Source organism: Eurytemora carolleeae, unplaced genomic scaffold (assembly GCF_000591075.1).
Source record: "Eurytemora carolleeae unplaced genomic scaffold, Eaff_2.0 scaffold68, whole genome shotgun sequence".
Taxonomy (NCBI): domain Eukaryota; kingdom Metazoa; phylum Arthropoda; class Copepoda; order Calanoida; family Temoridae; genus Eurytemora; species Eurytemora carolleeae.
In genome coordinates, this window is record NW_019396093.1 from 55,185 (window position 1) to 69,014 (window position 13,830).

Here is a 13,830-nt window from a genome sequence, read left to right on the forward strand (position 1 = left end):
ACAGTTCAACTTGTCATGAACATTTTGTTTTCCATTGTCAACCCTTTCCTTTTATAGATCAAATTAGTCGACAAATAAGGATTTAAAGGAACTGTTAACGTAATTAAAAATTTTCTTGTTTTCGATCTAAAATTTATAATTTCCAAATCAGAAATCAACAGTTTTCAAGGCAGAAATAAATTGTATCTCATTCACTGTTTTGTTTAGATAAAGGCTGTGAATGTCCTACTTTATATAAAGGATCACTTAAACTTACCGTCTATAACACTCCCTTTAAAAAGGGTTGAATGGGTGAGGAAAATAGTCGGAGAATTTCTACAAATCATCTAGATTATAGATTCTAATCTTTAGTGTCGTGATGGGTAGACATTAGGACGACCTTCTCCTCATTGTGTCCGGGACACACATTATAAAATACACAAATTATTTCACAATGGATGCCTCAATATATAATATATCATAATTTGTCGGGTTCAATGAAGAAAATGGCACCCTCTTACGTATTTGAATAAGGAAAATGTTTGGCGTCATTCAAGGCTCAATATAACTTATAAAACGATTCATAAAAAAATAGAATTATGATTGGTGATATAAGATAATATTGCTGAAGTGTCCGGCTCAAAATAAATGTGGTATTAAAATCCGCCAATAACTTTTTATTATGATTTTGATATAATGAGACCCAGTATTTTGACGTTGTATATAAAAAATGCCTAAAATTTTATCGTTTCATTCTAAAATCTTATTCATAATGTACAATGAAACTATGTTAAAGGTTTTCCGAATCCCCCCTATATGTCCTGGTCCCGTTGCTAAAGATTGAAGTTTTCTGGATCCTCCAGTACGTTCTGATCCTGTTGCGTAGATTAATGTTTTCTGGATCCTTCTGTATATTCTGGTCATGCATGTTGTTGAAGATAAAATTTTCTGAATCCCCTGTATGTAATGATCCCGTGGTTGTAGATTCGTGTTTCCTGGATCCCCCTGTATGTCCTGGTCCCGTGGTTGTAGTTTCGTGTTTCTGGATCTCCTGTATGTCATGGTCCCGTGGTTGTAGATTCGGGTTTTCTGGATCCCCTGTATGTCATGGTCCCGTGGTTGTAGATTCGTGTTTTCTGGACCTCCCTGTATGTCATGGTCCCGTGGTTGTAGATTCGTGTTTTCTGGATCCCCTGTATAACCTGGTTAAAGGTTCATGTTTTCTTAATCCCCCTGTATGTTCTGGTGGAAGATTCTTGTTTTCTGAATCACCTTGTATGTCCTGGATGAAGATTAACGTTTTTTGAATCCCCCTGTATGTCCTGGTCCCGTGGTTGAAGATGAATGAAGAAGACGTTTTGTGACCTTGTCTTGTCTTCCCTCAAGCAATTTCTGTTGTTCTGCTTAACTTTACACTCACACACTTATTCACAAACACTCTTCACTCATTCACACTCTACACACATTCTTTACTCATTCATACTCTACATTCACACTCTTCATTCATTCACACTCTTTACATACTCTTGACTCATTCATACTCTGTACCCACTATTTACTCATTCATACTCTATACACACCCCTAACTCATTCACACTCTATACACACTCTTTAATCATTCATACTCTATACACACTCTTCACTCATTCATACTCTATACACACTCTTCACTCATTCATACTCTTTACACACTCTTCATTCATTCACACTCTATACACACTCTCCACTCATTTATACTCTTTACACACTCTTCATTCATTCACACTCTATACACACTCTAAACTCATTCACACTCTATACACACTCTTCACTCATTCACACTCTACACACTCACTCTTCACTCATTCACACTCTATACACACTCTAAACTCATTCACACTCTATACACACTCTTCACTCATTCATACTCTATACACACTCTTCACTCATTCACACTCTATACACACTCTTCACTCATTCACACTCTACACACTCACTCTTCACTCAGTGACTCATAAATACTTTTCACTTTTTCTTGCAACCTATTCACTAAGTGCCAACACTAATAGACCCCCTCGAACCCTATTTATATATGAGCGTCAAATATTTCCTAATAAATTACTATTTGTCAGTTGTTTTTGTTTCTGCCATAGCTAGATACATATAGGGGTAAAATAACGACCTTGATAAATAACTTTGATTACAGTGGAGATACACTCACTGGGAAAGAGGTGAAAACATGAGAACAAATAAACATGAAGAAGATTTATACTGGGGGACCCATACAACTTTGAAAAAGAAGGACGACTTTCATACTCAAGTTATTATTTCAAATAGTCTAATAAACAATAAACACAGCACTTTTGCACTGCTTAAAAACTATATACATACATTATTATTTATTAGTTGGGTTTTCAAGCAACATCAAAAACATAGGATATTGCTTAAATGTTTTTTTTTTTTACTCTCCAGCGTTATAGGCAGCAATGTAGCAAATTCATCGTAAACCCTTGTTAATGCTAAATCCAACCTAAACCCTTGTCAATATTAAATCCAACCTAAACCCTTGTCAATATTAAATCCAACCTAAACTCTTGTCAATATTAAATCCAACCTAGTTAAATCCAACCTAAACCCTTGTTAATGTTAAATCCAACCTTAACCCTTGTCAATATTAAATCCAACCTAAACCCTTGTCAATATTAAATCCAACCTAAACTCTTGTCAATATTAAATCCAACCTAGCTAAATCCAACCTAAACCCTTGTTAATGTTAAATCCAACCTAAACTCTTGTTAATGTTAAATCCAAACTTCACCCTTGTCAATATTAAATCCAACCTAAACTCTTGTCAATATTAAATCCAACCTAGTTAAATCCAACCTAAACCCTTGTTAATGTTAAATCCAAACTTCACCCTTGTCAATATTAAATCCAACCTAAACTCTTGTCAATATTAAATCCAACCTAGTTAAATCCAACCTGAACCCTTGTTAATGTTTAATCCAACCTAAACTCTTGTCAATATTAAATCCTACCTAGTTAAATCCAACCTAAAGCCTTGTTAATGTTAAATCCAACCTTAACCCTTGTCAATATTAAATCCAACCTAAACCTTTGTCAATATTAAATCCAACCTAAACCCTTGTCAATATTAAATCCAACCTAAACTCTTGTCAATATTAAATCCAACCTAGTTAAATCCAACCTAAACCCTTGTTAATGTTAAATCTGGTTAAATCCAACCTAAACCCTTGTCAATATTAAATCCAACCTAAACTCTTGTCAATATTAAAGGGACAGTAGGCGTAATTTCAATAGACTTTCCATTTACAGAATGGAATATTCAGTTGACAATGTTTCCCTTTAAATCTTTGTTTGACCAAGGATGTAAAAATATCCAATTTTTCTATTGCGCATATTTTGCTGTCAAAACAATAAAGAGAATGTCAAAATTCAACACAATTTAAGATAGAAAAATGACTATTGTTATCCGGACAAAGTTTAAGGGTTGTGAATCTGGCATGTCATTTGAAATAACGTGTACAGTCCCTTGAAATCCAACATAAACCCCTTGTCAATTCTAACAATGAATTTAAAACAATAAGTTGGCAAATTGTGTGTGTAGATTAACTAAAACCAATCATGTATGATGTATGCCATACATGTACCCTCTACATAGAAAAGAATCTTTTTAAAGAAGGCGCCTACTTAAGAGAATATAAAAATGAAAATTTACAGGTCACAAACAGTTGCAAATTCGCATTAAAATCTATACCTGCGCAGCGGCGCCTTCCTAGTTCCTACTACAATCTAGAAAAATATCCAATTTTCTTCCCTGGTTGATATAAAAAAGTTTTTTTTTTATATTTGATTTGCAAAAAATTAAGAGCCACAACTAAAAAAGGCTGGTATTTTTTGCCCCCCCCCCCGTAATCTTCTTAACCTTGGTATTCTCTGTGTCTATGTGGGCCTTGCAATAAATTGGACATAATTGTAATAAGTCCCCTCGTTGGAATCTCTAGCTGAGGGGGGTCTTGTATTTAATCTTATACAGGGTGTCTCAATAAACATGGCAATTGAGTGACAACTCGAAGATCGTCTTTGTTAAGAATTATTATTGTAATACCTGATTTCAAACTTCATAATGTTACCTCTGCTTCAGAGTATCTGCTAGATCCAATCTAAATTACGAAATAAAAAACCGCTTTTATTCAACAATAAGTCACTAACAGTAATGTAACATTTAACAAAAATTGCTTTCTCGGCAGTTTGCAACTGTTTCTGAGAAGAAAAAAAACGATTTATTTCTTAATTATATGCGATATTTTTTTATTTTGTAATATCCTTGAAGGATACTAAATCTAGCCGTTTGCACTCAATTCCCGTGTTTATTGAGACACCCCCTATGATACAGGGTGTCCCACGAAGCATGAGAGTATATAGCAAGTCGTCAACCTTCTTTAACATCTATAATTCTGGGAACAATAACCAAAATAAATTCTTCTTATAGTCCCGGCATTTCGAAAATGTGGTCTGCCTTTTTTTGCTGACAATAATTGAAATTTCGTTCAGATTTTAATTTTATTAAATAAAATCAAATTTGTTAAACTTTGAACGAAATTCTTTATATATCCAGTAATATTGAAAGCATAGAAAAGGCAGACGACATTTTGGAAATACCAAGACTAGGGGTCTCTTGTAAATATTAACTCTAGAAAGTTAGTTCCAAAATTAGATTCATGAATTAGATTTAAATGCCGTAAATTATTTCAACGATCAAAGGCGACCTTGAAGTAATGTATCGTGGGACACCCTGTATATAAAACATGTTCTTGATATGTAAATCCTCTTCTGACCTAACAATGGGGAAATTTATGTCAAATTTATGTCCAGACGATGTAGATTTAGATGAAGTTTACCAGATTTATTGCTCCAATAAACTATTTATTGTTATGCCTTCTCAACCGAACCACAGAGGAAATGTACCTAAAGGTTTCCGGACCTTTCAAAAAAGTTTTTAATTGGTTAGATTATGAAAAATGTTGCAATATTTGTAAAAAACAACTCATTAATGTAAGGAAACTACCAAAAATTAGGTCTGGTCAATTAGATTGTCAAGTACAATAAATGGCAACGTAGAATTTGTACACTCACAATGCAGCTGTATTCATACGTCACAAGTGTCACCAGTTTTATGTGTCCGACAAAACTATTAATAATAGTGATAATAAAGTGTTTATCTTACAGTGAAAAAATTCCAATTTTAAGTGTTCCTTATTTTCTGTTTTTAAACTTTTATTTAATCTTTAATTGAGTGATCAAGCAATTCTACATTAATTCAAGAGTGCCCACATTAAATATCGAGAAAAAGAATAAAAGATTAACGATGTCCACAAAAAAGTTTTAAACGATAAGATATTTTGAGGCTTAGAAAATTTTTTAAAAATTTTGTTTGTTTGCATTTCCCATCTACTTCAAGAAGGATGTTTACTTTCTTCTTTTTATAAATTGATACTTCTTCACACCTCTGTATTCTGGAGTCCATTAATATTAAAGGGACTGTAAGCGTAATTTCAAGGGACACTCCATGCAAAGATATCAATGCCCGATTTACAACTGTACCCTTGAAAGCTTTGACTTATCAATTTTATGAATTGATATGTATGTTTTTGTTTATTTTAAGTGTCAATGTTCTTTTGCGTTTTCTGTGCAAAAGTAACTGGAAAACATCTCTGCTTATAAGAAACAATTGTGAAATTTACAGAAATAAACACTTTTCGAGTAAATAAATTGACGTTATCTCTTTTTTTGTTGTTGATCAGATTAAGGTTTCATTAATGTTGAAAATCGGGCATTGCTATCTTGGCATGGAGGGGGAGTCACTTCAAATTACGCATACCTTCCCTTTAAATTAAACACTGTATGCTTAGATGAATCCTAGATTTAAAAATATCTGTTTGACCTTCGTGTTTAACCCACTGCTGGATATATACCATTGAGTAATATTTATCCAGGCAGGGGTCCTCATCCCCCCCCCCCACACCAAATATCAGGAGAAGCAAATTTTACTAATTTATTCTCTGTATAGAAAATAATGTTAAATGTAAATACATATCTTTACGTTCAAGCCAGGGCCATTTTGTTAGGTTTTAAACTAGTAATTTTTATCTTTAGCGGACGGGTAATCAGTTTCTAAAATTATTTTTGCGCAAAAGAAACACTTCAGCTAGCTCATCTAGCGTATAAATTAACAGTTAACAAAATTGGGTAAATTAATTTTGCTAAAATCTTCGATCTTAAATGTTTGTGGTTTATAAAACATGTTAAATATCCTTTTTTGGTTGCACACTCGTAAGAAATTCTTAAAACCAAAATTCAGCATTTTTCTCACAGAGCGTTTAATATCATATTGGATTATATCTCAGCTTAACGCCAAAATACGCACACAATGCTCGGCTATAAATAAACATTTCTATGCAGAAAATACTAGGATGCTTGCAAAAATTTTGTACGTTCAGAAAAAAATGATATGTTGAAAACTGACAAGTAAAATTAAACTGAAACATCGCATAGTTAATTCAATCCTAGTTAAACATTATATTATTACTTTTCACAGCAGGCACATTATAAATTACTTTAACCAAATATAAAAGGAACATTAATATTCTTTTGATAAACCTCCGGCTATACACATAGGTTTAAATTGATTTAACCACACATACGGGCAAGGAAGATTTGTATTCCTATATGCGTAAGAAATCCACAAATTATTTCCCGCGCTAAATTCGTTCTGCGGATTTTTATCATCGCCGCGGACGCTAGATTTCTGAGAAGAACATATACAACACAACACAAGGATGAATAAAAAATTGATACGACGTTTTTGCACGACACTACTCTTTCTGGTTAGACTATGAACCGGGGGGGGGGGCCTCATCCGTTTCGATCAAACATAAAAAAGGAGAGTGTAACCTGCTGAGGCAAGTAGAAGTCAACCAAGTATGATATTGAATATGCCAGAAGTGCACGCTTCAGTAACAAAAACAGTTTTTGTATGATACATTATTATATAAAAGGTCTAATTTGATGTTAAAAGATTTTAGAAAATAATATTTGTTTATTGGAAGTTAGGGAAACATGCAAATATAATACATACACATGTCAATATTGGAGTAGAACCACCTAAAATGTTATCGGCTTTATAAATTAGAAGCCGCTTGTTTAACATGTTTAAAACATTTAATGGAATGCAGGTCATGCAGGTAGACTGGAAGCATTTTTTTTACAAGGGAGGGGAGGGGGGGTTAAGCTTGGTTTAAACAGAAACTTTCAAAAGGGAAGGGGGGGAGCGCAGTCCTTGATTACCCCTTCTGCCCCATGCATTATCTGCTCAACCAGGGGAGGGGGGTCATCCCCCAAAGCCCCCCTGTGTGTGGTTGATATATTCGTAGTTTAATCGCTCCTTTTTTTTCTTTCATATTTGATCATATAAACTTCAAGGTTAATTGATGCTTCGTTCAATCTTTACCTCAATTCCTGGTGACACACTAGACAGGAGTGTACACAAAGGGGGGGGGATCATTGGGGTTGACCCCCTCACATAGAACTGATAACTATGCTTTCTAAGGTCTCAGGTCCCAGGTCAGTCTTCCCAGGAAAATAAAAAAAATCTTTTCCCCCTCAATAGATTACTGTATATGCGCCCCTAGGTTCTGACACACAAGAGAACATCAATCATTTATTACACAAATATTACCATTATATCCTTATACAAGATTCATTGAACAAGAAAACTAAAATCTTTATTTATTCACGCTTTGAACTCTACATTATTACATGAAAAAAACATAATGTTGGTTCAAAAATCATCTTGTAAAGGTTAGTTTACTTGCTTTATAGGGTCTGTATACGTAATTTCAAGTGACCCTTTATTATAGAGTGGCATTTCATATTTACAAAGGTACCCTTAAAATATCTATTTGATAAAGTATGAATTAGATATCCATGTTTTTAATTTTGAAAACTAATTATTTAAATTGAAGTTTCTTGCTCATTCCTGCTGCAGGAAAACATTAAACTCCGTTCTCTCTCTGTATTTATAAATTTTCACTAAAAAGTTCTTCTCATTCAGGTTTTCTTTGAAGTTAAGAAGTTTCAAGCCTTTACTCTTAAACTTCGTAAACCTCATTGACTCCTAAATTATTCCGTTTTTTTCCTAAACAAGAAGACGATATTTGACAACGTTCCCCAATGCATTTTCATTAAATTTATGTGCGAAAGCCAGCCACAACAATTTCTCTTCCGAGCCACATTCTCCTTATTTTCTCCGATTCTCGTCCGAGCCATCCTCAAAATCCTCGTCGACTTCCATTATTATGTTTTAACGTGTCAAATCCGTGAAGATAAAACTTTAAAAAAAATATCTGACCACGTTAGGGCAAAAACTAATTAAATCTCTTCTGCCTACGCAATGGCTAACCTTTACGATATAAAATTAAATACAAAATATTTGTTATACCACTGGCTTTTATTTATCCCATGGAACCATTCGGAATGCGTGTAAAAAAGAAACATTTCAAAGGACATAAAATTTCTGATCTTTAATTCAATTGAAGCTATTTTTTTTCGATTTACAAAAGATAAATATTTCAACTATGCACCAACAGGGCCAGATTTTTTCGTCGTTAACGATCCTTCACGAATGGTCGCTGTTAACCCTATCTCTGTTGGGGTACTTGAAAACCAGGATATGCTGGGGGGGTCAATTTGACCCCCCCCCTCTAAATCCCATGTTTGATGTCCAAATATGACAAATGATACATCATTGGAAAGCTCTTATGCTCTACTTTTAGAATCTGAAAAAAAATTTGCAAATTTGCAAAAATTGAATTTTTTATCGCAAAATCCAGTTATATAGTAAAAATGTTTGCAAAGATAAATTTGTCCAAAAAATGAAAAATTATACATTTTTGAAAAGCCTTTGACCATGCCATTTCAAATATGCAAAAAATTTTGCAAAATTTTAAATAACCTGATTTATAATCAAGAAAAACTAAAAATGTGCAAATTTCCTTTGATAGGTTGTTTGCAAAAACTTTGCAATTTTTTTTCGCAAAACTTGTGCAATTCGTTTCCTTATGTCAAAGGCTTTCCAAAAAGCTAAATTTTATCAAAATCTGACAAGTGGAAGTGGGTCAAAACAAAGATTTAGTTTGTTAAAGGAATAAGCAGTCATTCAGGCAGTGTGCCTGAGGACTCAGGCAGTTAGTATAAAAGCCCGGTTTTAGGCCTAAAGGGAGGGCTTTGGGTATGTAGGAAAAGTCAGAAAATTTCAACAGCCTCAGACCAATACTTTTTGAGTTATGTAAAAAAAACTACAGGGGGGGGGGGCCAAATTGACCCCCCCCCAGCAGGAATAGGGTTAACGATCGTTAACAAAACGACGAGTTTTGTAAAAAACGATCGTTCTTAAAAACGATCGTTTTAAAAACGACAATTTTTAAAAAACGAACTTTTTATAAAACGATAGTTTTTAAAAACGATCGTTTCGTTTTCGATTTTTCGTCGTCGTTTTTATAATGAAACGATCAATTAAAAAAATGAAAACGTTAACATCCCTAAACGTAAAGTATATTTTAAGTTACATTACACTATCGATGACATCTCTAATTCATTGCAGTACTATTTTGACATGTTGAGAGTAAATTTCTTTAGTTTACAAGTTCAAGGGATTGAAGCTGTACAAAATTTGAAATATCTCAAAGAATTAAAATCATCAAGTTCTGAACATTGAAAGAGTTAGAAAGAATGATCAAAATGGTCCCAATATATTGCTTCCGAATCTCGAGGTTCGGAAGCAATATGGGGGTTTAGCGCAATGCCGCAAATCAAAACGAAACACAAACGCGATTTCAAACAAAATCTACAAATTTTCGTTTTTCCAGACCGATCTTTGATTAAAAAAATATTATGCAGATGTGAACCCCTATCAGTGTATTGTAAATAGCGTCAGAGACTTTCAATATTTCAATATATAAAATCTACAGAAATAGAACAATAAAAAAGTAAATCAAAGCAAATACGAAAAATCTATAGTTAAACTTTTAGGGTTCTAAAATTTAGACTTAAAGTCTTTGAAGTGAACTTCTATAAGTAGGGATGTTAATATTTTCAATTTTTTAAAAAACGATCGTTTCGTTATGAAAACAACGACGAAAAATCAAAAATCGTTTTCTAGGACGGACTCAAAAACTGTGCGTGTTCAACTCATTTTACTTTAGTTTGACGTGAAAAGTAAATTTTATTTTATTTCCTTAAAATTAGTTATTCCAATTCAATAATAAAAAAACCGCTTTTAAGTTAGTTAGAAAAAACCATCCTTTTCAACATCCGTCTCCATCCTGTTCAGAATTTGTATTTATCAGCGTAGATCCATGCACACAATTAACAGTTTTAACAGTAGAACATTACATTAAATGTACTCCATTCTTTAGGAGACACTTAATTCTCAGATCTGTTTATTGATATGCCTTTACACTAGAACTACCTTGCTGATACAATTTTACGAAATTTAACCATTTCCGTGAGTTCGGATTTTATAAAATTCTAGGTTTAGATAGAAATTATTCGTGAACACATTTTTTCTTTTCAACACTTTCGATTTTAAAAAGAAAACAAGTTTCGCGGGATTTTTTTTCTCGACCCAAGTTCCGCCAAAAAGGATTTAAAATATACAAAAGATGCGATTTACGAAAAAAAATACAATTTTACACAATTATGCATGAACACTTTTTTTTGGGCTTAACCTGTATATAATTTTCCCGCTTCTAGTTAGATTTCTCTGTATTCTACAAAGCTTAGAAAAATCGAGGCGGAAAATATGCCTTTTTGACTAACCTTATATTTCACTTGATTTTTCCAATTTATCTTTAATTTTCTTTATTTTATTAATCATGAAAACTTAAGTACAATATAAACATTTAAACATTTTTAATCATCATAAGCATTTAAAGTTTTTATGGATCCTTAGTAGATTCATCAGTATTTTTAGATTTATCCTTGGTTGTTTAGAGAGCAGTCTCGGTGTCAATAGATGCACAATCTATCGTTCTCTGAGTACTTTCCTTGACAGAATCTTTCTTAGTTGAAGCAGACTCTTTGGCATCCTCTAGAACACTTTTAGTATTCTCTTTAGCAGTTGACAGTGATTCCTTGGTCCCGTCCCAAGCCGATGATGCAGTGTCTTTGGTGCTGTCCCAAACTGATGATGCAGTGTCTTTGGTGCTGTCCCAAACAGATGATGCTGTATCTTTGGTGCTGTCCCAGGCAGATGATGTGGTGTCCTTGGTGCTGTCCCAAACAGATGATGCTGTATCTTTGGTGCTGTCCCAGGCAGATGATGTGGTATCTTTGACAGATTGACCGATACTCTTAGCGTCCTTCTGAACAGCAGTTGTAGTCTCCATTTTATATTCAGGATAGTTTTACTGTCTTGTGGAAAGTATAATTGTTTACTGATGAGAAATAATTACGGGTTGGTGTTTATATACTATCATGACCCCCCCCATGCATGCGCAGTAGTGTAAGGCAAAAGTTATTACGCATCAAATCCACAATGACGCAGAATTATTGAAATTTTACTGTTCCTAATAATATGTCTTAAGGTTTCTTAAAATAAGCTCGTTACATTTAGAATTTTTTAAAATCTAAACATTAAGTTTTAAAGTCGAAAATTAACTGATATTTGCACACATATCTTGAAGAGATTGTTTGTTAAAACCTGCGAGAAATTTTAGGTTTGGTTTATTTTTAAGAACTGATATTTGTTTGGCTGAGATTGGTTGAAAATAAACTCAAACTTTGGCCTTGATTAAAGGCACTGTCAACGTAAATTCAAGAAATCCTTCATTTAAAGAGATACATAACCTTTGAAACCTTTGTCTGATCAAAAAAAAGACGAATTTATTCTTGCTTTTGGACTAATAAGTGATAATTTTCAACTGTGGTTTTGTCTGAAAAATTAACTTGCGTAGGATAAATAAAATTGACAGAATTCACAACATTTTAAGACAAAAAACGAAAATACCTAGAACCTACTTACCCGTTTTTTCGGGGTAAAGAGGAAAACTTATTTTAATGGGGGATAGGGGGGGGGGGCAGGTGACTTCAAATTACATTGAAAGTCCCTTTAATTAATTAAGCAAAGACAAATAATAAAATCTTAAGTTCATTAAAATTGTTACTGGGACATAAAACGTCGAGTTCAAGTCAATTTTCCCGCCAGATTTTTCTCTCTTTCAAACTTTTTATTGAAACAATAAAGGTAAAGATCTGAGAAAATTGTGTAATAATGATAAAAAAACACACGAATATTCATTTATATATATACATACAGATTTCACCCAGTTGGTAAGTGGTTCAAAAGCCGGTGTTATGACACGACTATTGAAACTCGTCTTAAACTTCACTCTAATGCTTGAGCTTATTTTGGCTGGGCTGTAAAATTGCAAGACATGGTTTATAGTTTGAACGCCTTGTTTTTTGATTTTACCTCACTAACTAACTTATAAATTTGTAGCCCTAGACATGTACATTTTAGGAATATAAATCACTTGATTTTTGTGTGATTCCTTGCAACCTTTTTGATAACTGTGGCACATTTATCTCTCCAACTAGAAGGGAATGCTAATGATTTATTTGGCGTACTGTCACGTTTTCCTTGATATTATCTGTATGTATTTTTTAAAATGTATATTAAACTTCATAAAAGATTGGTATCCGGAACTTCAAATGGACAGGAATTTATAGTCTATACGTTTTACGAAGAAAGTTAAACAAAACTAATTTTCTGATTTATTGATTATAAGAATTAACAAAATATTACATAAATAGAATGATTTAAATCTTAAAATATTTAATTTAAATTTTGAAATAATTAATTTGAAATTTGAAATGTTGAATTTAAAATTTGAAATACATGAATTATTAAAAGATTAATTGAAAAACATTAATAAAATACAGGGCCAGTCAAAAAACTTACATATATGCTGCCATCCCATGCTTTTTAACTAACCCTGAACCATATAATTTAATAACAGAAAGTAGCAAGAAGCTTGACAATAAAATTTTTTTCTGATTTACCTTTTTAACTATTAAACACAATTGAAATAATATTTGAAGGAAATGGGCTATAATCTATACCAATGTTGAATCCAAAAAAATGGTGCCAATTATAACTTAGAGTCTAAAATTAAGACTCATTGTTTCAAACAATTTGAATCAAGTGTGATGATTATGTTTTAACGATACATTCAAGGCAACTTTATTGTATAAATATTTAGGCCAGCAAAACCATTTTGATTTAGAGCAAAAGCACCATGGTGGATTATACCAAATATGTAATATATGAAGGAGAAAAGTTCAGGAATTTTTTGGGTTGTTTTTTAGAAATGGGAATGATCCCAATAAACATTTTAGAAAGGAATTGAAATCATTCTTGTCAAAAAACAATTTTTAATTGATCTTGAGTTCCAATGTTAGAAATTTTATCAATAGATCTATTTCAACCTTTAAAAATAAATTAAACTGATTTCAAATATATTGGATAGTTTTTGTAAATAATCTCTTTGAGAAAATGCATTTGCAAACTTTGATAAATTAATTTATCTACAAAATGTCTGTTATTTTCTACTATGCATGATGTTCAGAAAAAAATAATTTCCAAACTGTAACGTAACGAGCATATTTTAAAGAACATTTTAAGAGACTGTAGACTAAATTTCTAGTGACCTTTCATCTGTAGAGATGGCATGTCTGATTAACTACAGTACACTTAAAAGCATTGTCTGATGAAGCATGAATGAGATATCC

The 13,830-nt window shown here is 32.7% G+C and overlaps 1 protein-coding gene across 2 annotated transcripts; it reads right to left on the bottom strand.

Annotated features, from left to right (window-relative positions):
* Positions 1-10,903: 10,903 nt before the first annotated feature.
* On the bottom strand, positions 10,904-11,490 carry LOC111718487 (suppressor protein SRP40). 2 transcript variants are annotated; one of them, XM_023494113.1, is made up of 2 exons: positions 11,362-11,490; positions 10,904-11,295 (listed from the first exon to the last, which is right to left on the bottom strand). In XM_023494113.1, exons 1-2 carry the CDS (start codon positions 11,424-11,426, stop codon positions 11,028-11,030), a joined length of 333 nt encoding a protein of 110 aa, XP_023349881.1. In that variant the 5' UTR covers positions 11,427-11,490; the 3' UTR covers positions 10,904-11,027. The 2 variants fall into 2 exon arrangements, with proteins under 2 accessions (XP_023349881.1, XP_023349880.1); XM_023494112.1 differs by having other exon boundaries at positions 10,904-11,488.
* Positions 11,491-13,830: the final 2,340 nt, after the last annotated feature.